The 13,968-nt window shown below is 48.9% G+C and overlaps 3 protein-coding genes across 3 annotated transcripts; 1 reads left to right on the top strand and 2 right to left on the bottom strand.

Moving 5' to 3' along the window:
* Positions 1-528: 528 nt before the first annotated feature.
* FSST1_006191 (uncharacterized protein) lies at positions 529-4,263 on the bottom strand (the record flags this gene model as incomplete). The annotated part of the gene is made up of 1 exon (XM_083232536.1): positions 529-4,263. One exon carries the CDS (start codon positions 4,261-4,263, stop codon positions 529-531), a length of 3,735 nt encoding a protein of 1,244 aa, XP_083089621.1.
* Positions 4,264-9,077: 4,814 nt separating this feature from the next.
* FSST1_006192 (uncharacterized protein) lies at positions 9,078-10,238 on the bottom strand (the record flags this gene model as incomplete). Its single annotated transcript, XM_083232537.1, has 1 exon — positions 9,078-10,238. One exon carries the CDS (start codon positions 10,236-10,238, stop codon positions 9,078-9,080), a length of 1,161 nt encoding a protein of 386 aa, XP_083089622.1.
* Positions 10,239-13,057: 2,819 nt separating this feature from the next.
* On the top strand, positions 13,058-13,681 carry FSST1_006193 (mitochondrial 54S ribosomal mL58 domain-containing protein; the record flags this gene model as incomplete). The annotated part of the gene is made up of 1 exon (XM_083232538.1): positions 13,058-13,681. One exon carries the CDS (start codon positions 13,058-13,060, stop codon positions 13,679-13,681), a length of 624 nt encoding a protein of 207 aa, XP_083089623.1.
* Positions 13,682-13,968: the final 287 nt, after the last annotated feature.

A 13,968-nucleotide genomic window follows, 5' to 3' on the forward strand; every position in this document is an offset into this window, starting at 1 on the left:
CTGGGTTATGTTTTGCCGTGTTGGATTGGATCAAGGGGCTGTAAGGAGAACATCGTCGTGATTCCTGGTTAAGTTCTATCTTTTGTTTTATCTAAAAGCTACAGTATTCCACCCCCTTTCTATATGATACCCAACAATTTCTTCTGTTTCTTCACCATGAAACAACGCCCTGCGTTATCACGGTTTGATACCTCCAACCAAAGACTAGACTCCATTGCTAAATACGTTTGATAGACGACCACTCTATAAGTCTACCATGCAAAATATAAACCACAAACCCTCCCCCCCCCCCAACACCAACCCCCAGAGAAAGGTATAAAAAACGAAGTATAAATGAAAGAAGAATAAGAAAAGGATGAGACAAGTGTTTGAAAGAAGTTGTATTGTTTCATTCAATCATAAAGACTAGCTCTCTCCTTCATCTAGCCGCCAAAAAAGGTATATATATGTGTGTGTGTGTGTGTGTGTGTGTGTATATGTGTGTGTGGGTGCGTATAAATGGATATAAAATTCTCCTTTTTGACTCTTTTACTTGTGATGCTTTGGAGATTCCTTGCCCTCGGGGCTCTCGCCGCGCCCGCCTATGCGCATAATGCCGCTGAGAATCGTGCGTCCCACGCGTCCATTCTTAGACTTGAGCGTGTTACTCGCACTCGCGCTTCCTCCTGCGCTCGAACGCCGCTGCTTACGATGCTCCCAGCCTTCTTTGTGATGGTGGTGGTGATGGCGACGACGCTCCTTACTGCGTCGACGACTGTTCTGCGCTGCGTTTTCATCATTGATTTCGCTGCCTGAGCTACCGGGTGGGGGAGGTTCGTAGACGTCGTTCCATGCTGTTGAGGAACCGGCGTATGAGATAGAGAGTGACTCCATAAGGGAGGCTTGTTCGAGAGATTCGGCAACGTCTTCTGTTGTGGCGTTTGTTGCTGTTTCGCTGGCGCGTTCGGATTCGACCTTTGCGAGGCAGGCGTCGGCACGTTCTTGAAGGGCGAAGCAGATATCGTTAAATGTGAGAAGCTCTGGATCTACTTGTTCTCTCTTATCTTCGACTGGTCTGGCGTCCACCCATAACTTCACAAGGCTAGCCATGTTTCTCGTGTTGTCGATTAAGTATGGCAGGCTAGGGAAGCCCTCCTTGGAGGTCGGACTCAGGCGACCGAGAATAGTAACAGGTGTGCTGTAACCAGCCGGAACAAAGTTGTTGGTTTCACGATCCGCGGGGATACTGCAGACCTGGTCGATAAAATCGCGAACAGATTGTCGTTGCAGGTTCAAGAAGCGGTTCATCGGTTCCATCCACTCTTCTCGCTTGCCAAAGTTGGACAAGTTTGCTAGCTTTTGCAGTGCTTTTGCGATGAGGGTAAACGTTCGTTGCGCTTGAGGTCGGGGGTGGTCACGGAGAAGGTTGAACAGCTTTGGTGACAAGATGGCTGGGCAGATGAAACGAAGGAACAGGAAACCAGACACGGATGTGTATGTAACGGTGCGCAAGAAGTCTCCGTAGCGGTCTTCTGCAACTGCTCGAATGTACTTGAGTATGTGTCGTAGCTCAGGGGGCAGTCGGTTGGCTGAGTTGGCGATGCACTTCCACACTTCAGTCGTGTAGTGAATAAGAACAGTCCAGTGCTGATCCAGATCCGCCTCGTTGGTAATCTTGCTGGGGTCAACTTCGCAGTTCGGGTTGATCTCGTTGATCTCGAAAAGCTTTTCCTGCAGGATCTCCTCCATGTACTCCTTTCCAAGGCGGCGCATATGAAACTCGAGAGACTGCGTTAGTAGTGAATTGCCGCGGAAGAGCAAGTTCGCTTCTCCAGCAAGAGACTTGCTCATATCTCGCACAATGAGCTCGCGATCGGTCGCTGCATCAATCGAGTCGTTGGATTTGAGGCGACTGCTGAATCGATATTTCTTCATAGAAGCCTGGTTACCAATTCCATCAATTTCGTCTTCCACCAAGCCCATGAGCCAATCGGTGGCAGTGCCGGATGTCTGAAAAATGTTGAGGAATAACTCTGATAGTCTACGCAAATGTCCGGGCAAAACAGCCGAAATCGAATTTGTCAACCCTGCTGGGAACCGTTGCAGGATATCTTTAAGCGGTTCATATTCCTTAGACAGAAGAACAACATGCTCGTTGTGATTCACCTTGATTAGCATCTGTCCAACAGATTGGTGCTTCTCGTCAAATACTTGAAGCCATTGTTCGTTATCCTTGCCACGATCAATCTGATCAAGACCAAGGTCAACAGCTCCAACCACAAACTCTTGCAAGTTTCGCGTTCTTGGCAATCCTACAGAAGCCTGAAGGAGATTGCTCGAACTATCCATATTTCCTTCTACCCTCTTCAACACAACAGATAATAACGGTGTAGAAGGTGGAAGATCAGTAAAGTCGCAGTCCTCTCTCCAGAAAGGATTCTTCGTCCCTGTCTTGGTCGTCGTTCGCGCTCGCACTTCGCCGTCTAATATGACCTCGGCCAGATAGTTACCGATCAAAGGATCAGGCTCTGGCCGTCCTGGCCTCTCATGTATTGTCGATTCAACCGCACCGATCCCATTTGGCCTGGTCTTGATTTTTGCTTCAGTAACTCGGACACTGATGGTCTTTTCGATTCGAAAGACTTCACCATTGTGTTCGTTTTCGATATTGTCTACTTCCAAGATTTGTGATGTGTTGGGGTCGTCGAGGTGATATATGTCTGGTACTGCAAAAGCTCGGAGGAGACACAGCCAAACTTCGAAATGAATTCTGCTGTCGAGCGCCAGGTACACTGGTCGGAAGATGGAAAGATGAGTGGATGATGTGGCATAAATAGGAAATATGGCAATGCAGTATTCCTCGTCAAGTACCGTGCGATCGAGTTGCTGAACGGCACAACGAGAGAGTTGTGAAAGGTCGATGATGGACAGGACCGTGACGTCGTTCTCTGTCATGAGTTTGAACTCTCCACCGTCCTGGAGAATACAAGAGACCCTCCTCCACGACGTAGTTGGCGAACGAAGATCTCTTGTTGATGGCCGTTTAACGATCGCCCTCGGTGAGACAGCTAGACCCTTATCCCATAACATAACCTTTCCGACCTTGATGATACTCGTGGGCTTATTTTTCTCTTGAGACCAGCCATGCCTCCTAAGCTCCGGTCTCATCGGCATAACCTGGTTGTTCGGCTTGCTATTGGAAAGCTTGATACCTGTTGGGCGTAATTGTTGCCAGCATAGTAAAGCTGCCAGCCACAAATCAAACTCTTCCATTTGTCGAGGGCATATCAGAATTTCGATAGGAGGCTGCAGGCAAACCAACTCCAAACATTCTTTAGTCAATTCGGGATAATCGACAGGGAGGACCCTGCAACCACGCAGATCGGAAACAAGTGGGATGTGAAAGGGTCCATTTTGTCCCGAATCGAACATGAGACACCCCTTCTCTTCTTCAATGTAGGCCACTCCACTGTGCCAGGGGCCGCCTGATTCGCCTTGGTACTCGATCTCGCCGCGCATCCGACCGCACAGGGTTCTCATGAGAAGCAGAACCTTATTCGCATCATCAGTAGCTATGGGTAACGGAAGTGAGTCGACGGAAGGTGGTGGAGAGATGAGGGGGGAGGTAGGCCGGGACGATTGCCGCTTCATAAGTCTTCTAGCTTTTTTGTCTTTTGGCACACCTGAGGAGTCTCGCCCTGTTATTACAGAATGGTGTAAAGAGTCCAACGAGCTGAGCTGCGGTCTTAGTTCATCCGACGGGTGTAATGACCCTGATGAGCTTACACTGCCAACACGGTGTCGCTCTGATGTAGGTGGTGGTACGCTTCTTTGAGCTAGCATAGAAGTATCCATTGTGCGCGTCCGGGGCCGTAGACTGCCGCTCGTATGTCGTAAGTGTTGCCTCGGAGGGCTAGATTCGCTGCTCTCGTACGACTCGCTGAAAACCTCGTTGAAGACCATGCCTTGCCTGCGAGTAGGACCGGCAGAGGAGGGTATCGAGCGGGGTGAGGTCTGCTGCAAGAAGACATCTTCTGGAGATTGAAGAGAGTCCGTCGTCACGCTGAGGGTGGGAGGCGTGGGAGGCTCGACGGGGTCGGGAGTTACGGAGCGAACGGTATTGGAGGCATTTATCAATGTATTTCGAAAGGCAGACCTCAGGTTGGAAGCGCTTGAGCGTTCCATCTTCGGGTCCCGGGGAAGGTTGAGGTCGGAGGTTGAGGCTTGGTTCCAGGACGTGGTATCACTGGAGGTACCAGATCGAGAGTTGTCTTGTTCGTCCATGTTTGGCGGTCGCAAGCCTAAGCCATTGCTTGTCCACATCCACATTCACGCGCCCGTCCCGCATTGAGGTGAAAGAAACAGCAATAGTAGTGGGTTTTTCGCTAATAAGGTCGGTGTCTAAGGCTGGGTTGGGGTGCCTCTCGAGGGCTTTCTTTGTTGCGGGTGAGGGGAAGCGATTTAGCGATGGGATCCGTCTTAATGAGGGTCGGTATCGAATGATGGTGATGCGAATATTATCGTCGACGTGGGTCAAATAGTGCGACTACCGTGAATATCTCCGGGTGCTGGAACCGATTGTTGAGAGATCTCATAAATCAGTCACTGGTTGCGGGGAGGCTTGTTAGTCTGTGCATGGAAAGAATCGAATCGCAAACTGGACTGGACTGGACTAGACTCGGCTGGACTGGGTCGGGCAGACGCAGACAAGACAAAGCAGTGGAGGGGGGGGAACCAACATACAGGTTGGAAATGGCACTAAAACCAAACAGACCAGTCGGAAAGGGAAAATGAATGGAAAAAAAGATGAAGAAGCCAAGAAATACATACATGAAGAAATATCCCAATACAGAAGTTCAAGATCAGAGACCAGTATGAATGACGATAAGCGTGTTGCGCTCAGACAGACAACGAACAAGTGAACCAGGTAGGCAGACACTTGTCAAGGTCTTTAGAAAGGAATCGAATTGCGGTGAGTTAAGTCGAAAGATGAGTTGGAGGTTGTGTTTTCATGCAAGGTACAGACAGACAGACAGTACAAGCAGAAGCAGAAACAGAAACAGAAACAGGAGAGATTGCAACACAGTGAGTCAACTCGAGGTGCGTATGTGCATTTGAAGGGAAATGAAATGAGAAGTAGAGAAAACACGTCGCCACGCACGTATATTCTTCAATGTCAAGTCAAGACAGGACTCCAATGTCATGTCACTTCTACGGATATAGACCCAAGGACTCGGCACAGAACCAATGAGTTCGCCTTGTCTGCCCGCAAGCTCAGGCTTAAGCGTAGCCGAGAAGATGCCCTTGTTTTCCATCTTTCCAGCACCAGCCACCCTTGAACACTGTCCTAGTAGGGGTCTTTGTATCTTTTCTTAGGGCCATGAGGGAGGGATGACCTTGAAGAGTCTTATTAGGCTATAGTACAAGGCACTCTATCTCGAACAACTGCCGGAGGTTGATGGGTTTTGACAGGTTTGGCAATTAATCTCTTTTTTTTCTGCGCCTCCATCGGATTAATTATCAAAGAAAATCTGCATCTCATCTCTTTGTGCTTCTTTCAAAGTCTTGGCTCGGCTTCGAGAAGCGGGGACTTCAGTAAATATGTAACCAACTGTCTTCTTTCTTGCTGCCGATCCCCAGCCAGCCATGCAGCCTTTTTTTTATTCGCTTTAGATCGCAGGCGAGCATCAGCATCCAATCATTTTATTTACTTGTCTCTTTCTAATTGCAGGAAGATGCCGAGACAGGACGGGCCGTGGCGAGAAAAGGGGACACCATCTTACATGCACTTCAACCGACGACCAACATTTTAGTTACAGACTGTTTCAACCAACTCTCTGCATTTTCCCTTTTCGGTAATTTATCGTGCACGATAGGATCCGGAGTAAGTGGACATGAAAAGAAGTTAAAGCATGACTGATCATTGTCATGCTAAAAAAAAAAAAAAAAAACTAAGACAATACAACACACAGGCCCTGTAAGTTGGGATCCTGGGCTCTAGTCCTGGTTCATGATCCTGGTTATGGGCACGCAACACAGCACGCAACAGTGGAGGAGTGGGGGAGTTTAGAGAGACAGCGGATCTCTACAACATTAGCTACAGGTGCTTTAGCTACCAAGGCAGGCTAGCTGCTAGCTTACAAGTCAGCCAACTTAGTTGATGAGCGGACTTTCCACTACCTGATAGCTCACCCACAAAGGCAGCAACCTACGTACTCGCCTTATCCCTTTAATGACCTGCCAACAGACCATCTGACGGCCCGGAGACATCCATCATACTGGTTTTTATATACTCAAATATAACTGCATTGATACAAACCATCATCATCACCATCATCATCACCATCACCATCACACAGCGCCGCACGACATCCCCTTGTTCGAGTTTCATCCCAAGTCGCCCAATGTTTCCACCAAATCCCGGCGTCCCTGTCAATAGGGCCCCATCCCAAATACCAGAGAAACAAGGATCTTTCGGGTGCTTTCTACCAAAGAGATGGATGGCCCGCGGATGAGCTTTTCCAGTAAAGGCTCTGTTTGCGATTGTAACAGCTACCTCGACCACGGTACTGTGGGATGAAAACGCATCACCTGGATACCCTTATCCCGGACGACCCGCCCAGCTAGGAACAGGGCACATCGCAAGTACAAACTACACATTATCATACAATCTAAACGTTCGCTAGCTTGAACGCATACATCTGAGATAGCTATGAATGACTCGAACTGTAGATCGCTCCTTTGAAAGGCTGCAAGCTTTAGCTACTATCTAACTACCAAATAAGAGTGAAAGGAGCTCAGGAGTTTCTAGTTCCTGGCGTCAAACTGTCAGCGTACTTGCGGGCGTAGGATGGGAATAATCAGCCGGAATGTCACCCGGAATGTCTCATCCTTTGCCCGCAGTGAACGAACAAACGGGCTGATACACTTGCTTTGTTAGCATCTACGCAACTCAAACTTGAGCAGCCGCTAGTGGGAATTTCCTAGTTCGTCACATCTCTTCTCTTCGTTGGTGAGTTTTCAAATCTGACTGGTCCAAGAGCGAGATCGACAATATACAAAAAATAGACAGACCAGGGGGGGAGGGCAACGGAGAAGCTGGAACGAGAAAAGTCACATCAAATTAAGTTGGTTTTTCTCTTCCAACTAAGCCCAAAACTCCCGTTTAGACGGCCGATAGTATTCGTGTTCCTGGCATATATCACTGAGAAACTTAAGATTTGAGGCCCGATTCTTCCCCCCACATGGCCATCTCTTTGTTGTGGCCAACAGTTCTTGGCAGGGCTTAGAGAAAAGTGAAGAAGAACAAGAGATGATTCCCATCTTCCTCTGGATGCAAATGATACGACGGCCGTCAAAGCGTATCTTATTCGTACTTGAACGTATTATCGTCGTTGCTGATACGGTTTGCTCCTAAAATATTCCACCCCTGATATTCATGTTAGAGCCCGGGAATAAGCTGAGATATGACATTGATGCCCCTGAGTTCACGGCATAATACTGCACCTATCCTTATCCTCCTAGTCTAATTAGTACATACTATTCTCGCAGTCGTAGTGGCCAAGCAAGACTGTATGCATACGTACCCAATCCAATAAAGTTACATCCAAAAGGTAGGGCTGTTGGTTCTATCGACGCGGGTCTCTTGTCCCGTCCCGCCGGCGTGGGACGTACATTTCGCACGTGCATGTAACATCTGCAAAAGAGCCTCTTTCGATCTTCATAGGCAGGTAGATATTATTTGCTTTTTTTGGCTACGCAAGATTCCATATCCTACCAACGTCAGACCCTGTCGTTGATGAAATTTGACTTTATCGCGTTTCTTTTTCTTTTTGTCCCAGCCGCGATGTGACATTGTCACAAAATTGGTAGAGGGCCTCTTGCTTACACGAGAATCATCAATCACATATCACATCCGCCCGCCGAATACTTCTGGAAACTCTCTCAACACGTCGGGGCTGTTAGTGGCAGCAGGGGATACCAATCAGTCGAAATTGGTTTGTCCCCAAGTTCTATACAAACTTGCCTGGCAGCGTCCCCATTCGCGGCCTCCGTAATTCAAGCACAGTCCATCACTCGACCTGAGAGTCTTCTCGAAACATCATCAGTTCATGAGGCCGTATCAAGCAACGCCCCGGGCAACACAAGCACACCGCTTCTTATCAATATAGAATCAATGGCTGAACCAAAACATCGTCTGTGTATCCCGTGCATAATATCCATCGTCATGATTGATACCAAAACATCCATGTCTCATGTAGTGCCACGCCATCAGTTGCAGGAATCTGCTTTGAGTAAAGAATCTCGTCTAAGAGATCCACCGTTGTATTATTGTATCCATCGGAGTTTCTTATTGAAACCTCCACTGCACTCTCCGATTCTGGAACCCTTCGGCGAAGGGTTTATCGTGATGATCATGCCGTGTTCCATCAAAACCACTCATGAGATGAAAAGACCCACCATGCTGATGCGTGTGTGATTTCACTATATGAACGCTTACGTCTTCTTCATAGTCACAACAGATACATTGGCCGTTTCAGAACTGGTTCGTCAACCAAGGATAATCGTTTGTGATCGTCTTGTGTATGGAGACGTTGCCTTGATCGGAAGTCAAATATGACAGTTACACATAACATCCATTGACCGCGTTTCCGTCTGGTGCAACATTGGGAGGTCATCTGCTACCCTGAACCTTTTTACACTGGAGGTCACTCACGATGAACAAGAAGGGTACATCAAATTCCATGTTCAATACTTGACTGCCAACTCGTGGCGGTTTTTTGTATTTTCCTCGTATCAGAAAAGAAGACAACAGCGGCCAAGAAAGCATGGCATATATACATAATGCCTGTATCGCGTAAAAGTTTCGACGCCTAGTAGAACTTTCTCTTCAAACTCCCAATTGCCAGATCCCAGTGTTCCCATTCCCACAAAATGACGATGCCCGAGGGTATCGTAGTCGAATCGAATGAAGTGAAGAAGTATAATCACCAAATGGTAGAAAAGAAATAGAGAAAAAAGTGTTGGATTTGCTGTGTGGATATCATCATTGCTCTCACTCGTCGAATGTCTTGTTTGAATCATTTTGAATGCTGTCTTTAACGAAGGTGGGAGCTCTCAATTGGGCTTGCAGGACCGCTTCGAACATGACTGAGATCAGTGCTGCCAGTTCTTCGCAGAGCCTGGCTCATTGTCTCAATGTTCAAATCGCCCCCTGAAACGTTGAGCTTGAGGTTGTTGATGCTGGTTGGGCTACCCAATGGTCTTCGTGAGGGGCTCATCTCAATGCCCTTCATACTGCCAGGGTTGCTCGTAGGAGGGCTTGTCTCGGGTCCTTGGCTCGATACAGGTGATCGAATGGGCGAAGGTGAGCGGTTCATTGCTGCGGGTAGAGATGTAAGACCCGCAAGATGGATGCTGTCGCGGGAGCCCGCAATACCTGAAGCAGGATTGTGCTCAGCTTGTACAACGTCGGCGAACGAGATGAAGGATAGCCTGCGGACGTCTGCAGAGTCCAATGATCCATAGTTGGAAGCGTTGTCCGTTGAAACAGCGTCCCGGTCCGCAAACGATGCGAGTTCCGCTGCCCACTCACTTGCAGAGGGATCATACAAGGGGAGACCAGTGCTGGCTCCTGTGACTGTCACTGAGGCGGGTTGATGCGAACTGTGAGTCACAATCTCGACTGAATCAGGGTCCAGCTTGTGGTTCGTGATGGCTTCGGACGCATCATCAAGGACGGGAGGAATATAGTTCTCGGTTTGAATGTGCGTTGGGATGGCCGGGGAGTTGGGCAAGAGGACGGAGCTGTCCTGGACATCACGCTCAAAGATCTGTGATGTAGCTGGCGAGGACAACCGTGGAGAGCCCGTGAAGCCGCGACTCGGGGACGCAGGTATAGTGAAACTCTGCTCGCCAGTAGGGGATCGTGATGGGTAGTTTGAGGATAGCTTGGAAGCGTCTCGAGATAGAGATGGGCTGGTGGGGTTGGAGTTTTCGTTGGAGGGAGTTTGAGACTCGTTGCGAGATTCAGATTTGGTGTTGGTATCGGTTTTCGAATCAGATTTCATGAGGGACGATGACTTCTTTTTACCAAGACCAAACAAGCCACGCATCTTGCTCTTTCCGTCCTTCTTTGTGTCTTCGCGATGGTTATCGGTTTCTCTGTTGAGTTCGCTGGCGCGAGGCGTTGAATCACCTAATCGCTGGTCGTCATATTGGACATCGCGGGCGATGGGCGCAGCTTCGGCAAGGCTCATGTTGACTGATAGATTAGCTCACGTGGTGAGCGAGAAACACTGGTGTTCAGTGGTAGAATATATACGACAGAGGTTCTTTTTGGTGCAAAAGGTCGTCTGGTGGACTGTTGAACGAGGTACAGTCAGTAACGAAGGTCGTGGAATACAAGTCTTAGTTCGACAAGCGAGAGGAGTGGAACAATAGGCCGGGGGAGATGGTTTAAGTACCAAGGCAAGTACGGAATGAGTCGAAATCGGGAACGGGAACGGAAACGGGAAAGGAAGAAGAAATAAGCAAAAACGGCCGTGCGGAACTGAGACTCTGTGACTACTGTATCTGCTTTCTGTTCCTGCCGCCGCCTCGGCTGCCCTGGGAAGTGGGAGAAACATCGAATATTGGATGATTGCACAAACCTTTTTGAGACTAATGACCTGTAAGCCCGTAGCTCCCGGTACAATACTGGGGACCTCCGTAAACAAAGGCCCGCAACGGCCAGCGCTAAGGGTCGCTGTGGATGAGGTTGGAGACGTGCTAATCGTGGTACTGCCGTTGGGATTGTCCCGTTGAGCCGCCGCCGTCTGATCTTTCGGATAGCGTCGATGAAACGCGTGACGGTGCCGAGAATTACGTCCAGCTGATGAAGACCTAAAATGATCTTTTTCTGTATTTTGCCGCAAAGCTGACGAGGCAATGGCGGATGGATGAATGGATGGATTGCGGAAAAGCGATAGCAAAGGGCGGGCTGAAACGGCCTTGGTACCGTATGGCTGCAGCGTATTCGTGCAGTGGAAGGGAGACGAGAAATCCGATAGGTACCAAAGGCTATTGTTATTGTTATTGCTTTTTTTGCGTTGGATGCCGCTCGCTTCTTTAATTGCAGGGGTTTTCCAAGATAGTGTTGTTTATTCGTCTATTGTCTGCCGAGATGAACGGAAACAGGACAATGAAGGAAGGGAGAGGGGAAAGGAGACAAGTCAGATTCTTTTGGGAATCGGGACTTGAAGAAGAGGGGACGACGATACGATATCTAAAGGAATGAACAAAGTGACCATGGAAGGGTGGGAGGGGGCTGACAGCGGCGTAGGTGGCTTTAGTTAGAGCTGGGCTTCAAACTTTTGGAGGATCAGCGCACTTTGATCAAGGCACGGGGTCATTAGAACCAAAGGCACGCACATACAGCGTTACCTATGGGGCAATTTCGTGAGTCGCACGGAAGGCAGAAAAAAGAAATATCCACTACCTTCCATGTCTTTTCCTTACTTTGCCAGGGACGAGAGATTTAATTGCACTTCTTTTGACCACGGGACCTTGACGCTCTGCCAAGTTGAGCCAACGAACGACATTTCTCGACTGTTGATGTCAAGACCAAAAACCTGCTTGTCAGGGATGAAACGGGGAGATACATCGAGATGCCATACATGTAATGCAATGCAGAGTGAAAAGGGTCGGTCTACAAGGTGACCACGTTTTAAAATCTTGTCCTTCCAGATGTTCTGTTGGTTATCCATGTTGTGATCCTACATTGCATGTTACGTATGTCTGGTACCGGGCTGCACGAATCCTGCCCATGCATGCACTCGACAAGGGGACTCTCGTCCATGCAAGTCAGGCACCAGACCTGAGAGTCATCATTCAAGGGACTTTTAACCCAACAATACGAATGTCAGCCCTGGGCTTCCTATCTAAGATGCTAAAGGGATATTTGAGCCCATCGGATCATTCCCTTTGTAGCCCTGAAATCTCATGATATTTCGGGCTCTCCCTTGGACACTTACAATAGTCTCAATAACATGTGGTTGCTATATTGGGCCCAGTCCAGCCATTATCTCCCTCAAATTGACCATCATTGTTGTTCCTTGGAACGGTTGGGTGACAGCCCGTCATCATTTTGGTCACCTCTCTTATCACACATCCCATGCCGTTGTTGTCACCAACCTCACAACCTGGCCACGACCCCGCTACCGACATGGACCTCGTGACAATTCCTTCAGGGCTGTTTTCTCATGCCCTGGCAGAATAGCATAGAGCAAGTTAACAAGGGGTAAAGATCCGCGCGTATCTGCATCAAAAAGCAACAAGGGAGATGAGAGAGAAAAAAGCCTGCCCTGCTTGTGCATCGATAGGTTACGTTTTTCATCCCAAACACCATCGACAACACCAAAAGTGCAATCTGCGATGCACCATTCGGTTTCGCTTTTTGACCCATTTTTAGAACTCAAGCTTTTTGACATGCCCATATGCCGAACCCCTTTTTCCCTGTCATAATTCGCCACTGATAAGGGGTCGCTGATCAGTCCCCTCCACAATCATCTCCAGTGTTCCCAGGAAAACGTAATTGTAGATCTGCTCGATGTGCTTGGAAATTGAAACAAGGGACTCGTCAGCTGGAGGTTTCAGTGTTATTAGAAGCGCGGAAGGTTAAAGCCACGAGGGGTCAACCAGTAGCTTGGACGGAAACAGTCAACTTGCCAAGAGGGGCATTCCAGACAACCGACGTCATAAGTCGACGGATCTTCAGCCTGTGAAAACGGCTCAATGATCTTCCGAGCCGCTCACCCACATATCATGTGACCTTCACCAGCCATGATCCACGTGATGAGAATCGGGCGACGCCTGTGTTAGGTAAGCGAATTTGTGGTGGCAGAAACTTCAGATCTTCGACTTCAAGGTGTTTGGCAGGGTCCAGCTGTAACCACACGACAAGCCAATTGCTGTGGCCAATCGTCTTCAACCCGGGGCACGAGGTCCATACGAGAACCCAACACCTCGACCAGCACTCCCAACCTCTACGTGCTCCTGACCGTTTCAATTCGGTCGTTCGATAACACTAAAACACAAAATGGAGTTCCGAACACTCGCACGACCAGCGGCTCGGCTGCTCAGCCCTCGGCCATCAGGCCTTCCTATCGTTCCCTGCCGTGGCCACAAGACAACAAGCCGAACGAAACGATCTCTCAAGATCGCCCCTCACGAATCTTTCCTCCCCGACCGAAAGGCTGCCTTCCCCGCCTCCGACTCCATCATCTACAACCCTCCTTCTTCCGAGGCGTCACCTCTCCACACACCCTTCCTCTTCCTCCCTCCCAACGATGCTCGCCGTGTAGCCCTCACACGACTTCGACACACTCCCGGTTCTCCCCTGGAGCCTATCTCCCAGAGCAAGCTGCCCCCACAGATGAAGTACAACCGCCGCAGTCCCAACTACAACCTCACCGCTGCCGATATCAAGGAGATGAAGCAATTAAGGCAAGAAGACCCTGAGACATGGAGCGTCAATAAGCTCGCTGAGAAGTTTGGTTGCTCTGTTATTTTCGTCAAGATGGCGGCTCCCGCGCCTGAGGCCCATTTGGAGAATGTCAAGCGCAAGCAAGAGAGAAGGGAATCTCGATGGGGAGCTATCCGAACCAACGCCAGAGAGGAACGCAAGAGGAGGACGGAAATGCTCTACCGTGGTGAGTTGTAGGGTTTGTCTTGTTGAGGTGCCAATGACCTGGCCCGGCGGTTATCTATCGAACTTGTATAAACACATAAAATCGCCAGGAGCTTGTGTAGGATTATGACGATGGGGAGAAGAATCATGCTGGATTCAGCCCAATGAGTTGGGCAAACTGTATAATGTCAAAAATACCAATGAACTACATCAATGTAACGGTCTCTCTTGTTTCCAAGCCACATTATTTCTGTACACGGTGATTCGCCATCTTCCATTACTTGTGATTTGTTAATGTACAACTTTCTCACGCTATGTGC

The sequence above is a fragment of the Fusarium sambucinum genome, chromosome I (genome assembly GCF_050947815.1).
Source record: "Fusarium sambucinum isolate potato_lamoka chromosome I, whole genome shotgun sequence".
Taxonomy (NCBI): domain Eukaryota; kingdom Fungi; phylum Ascomycota; class Sordariomycetes; order Hypocreales; family Nectriaceae; genus Fusarium; species Fusarium sambucinum.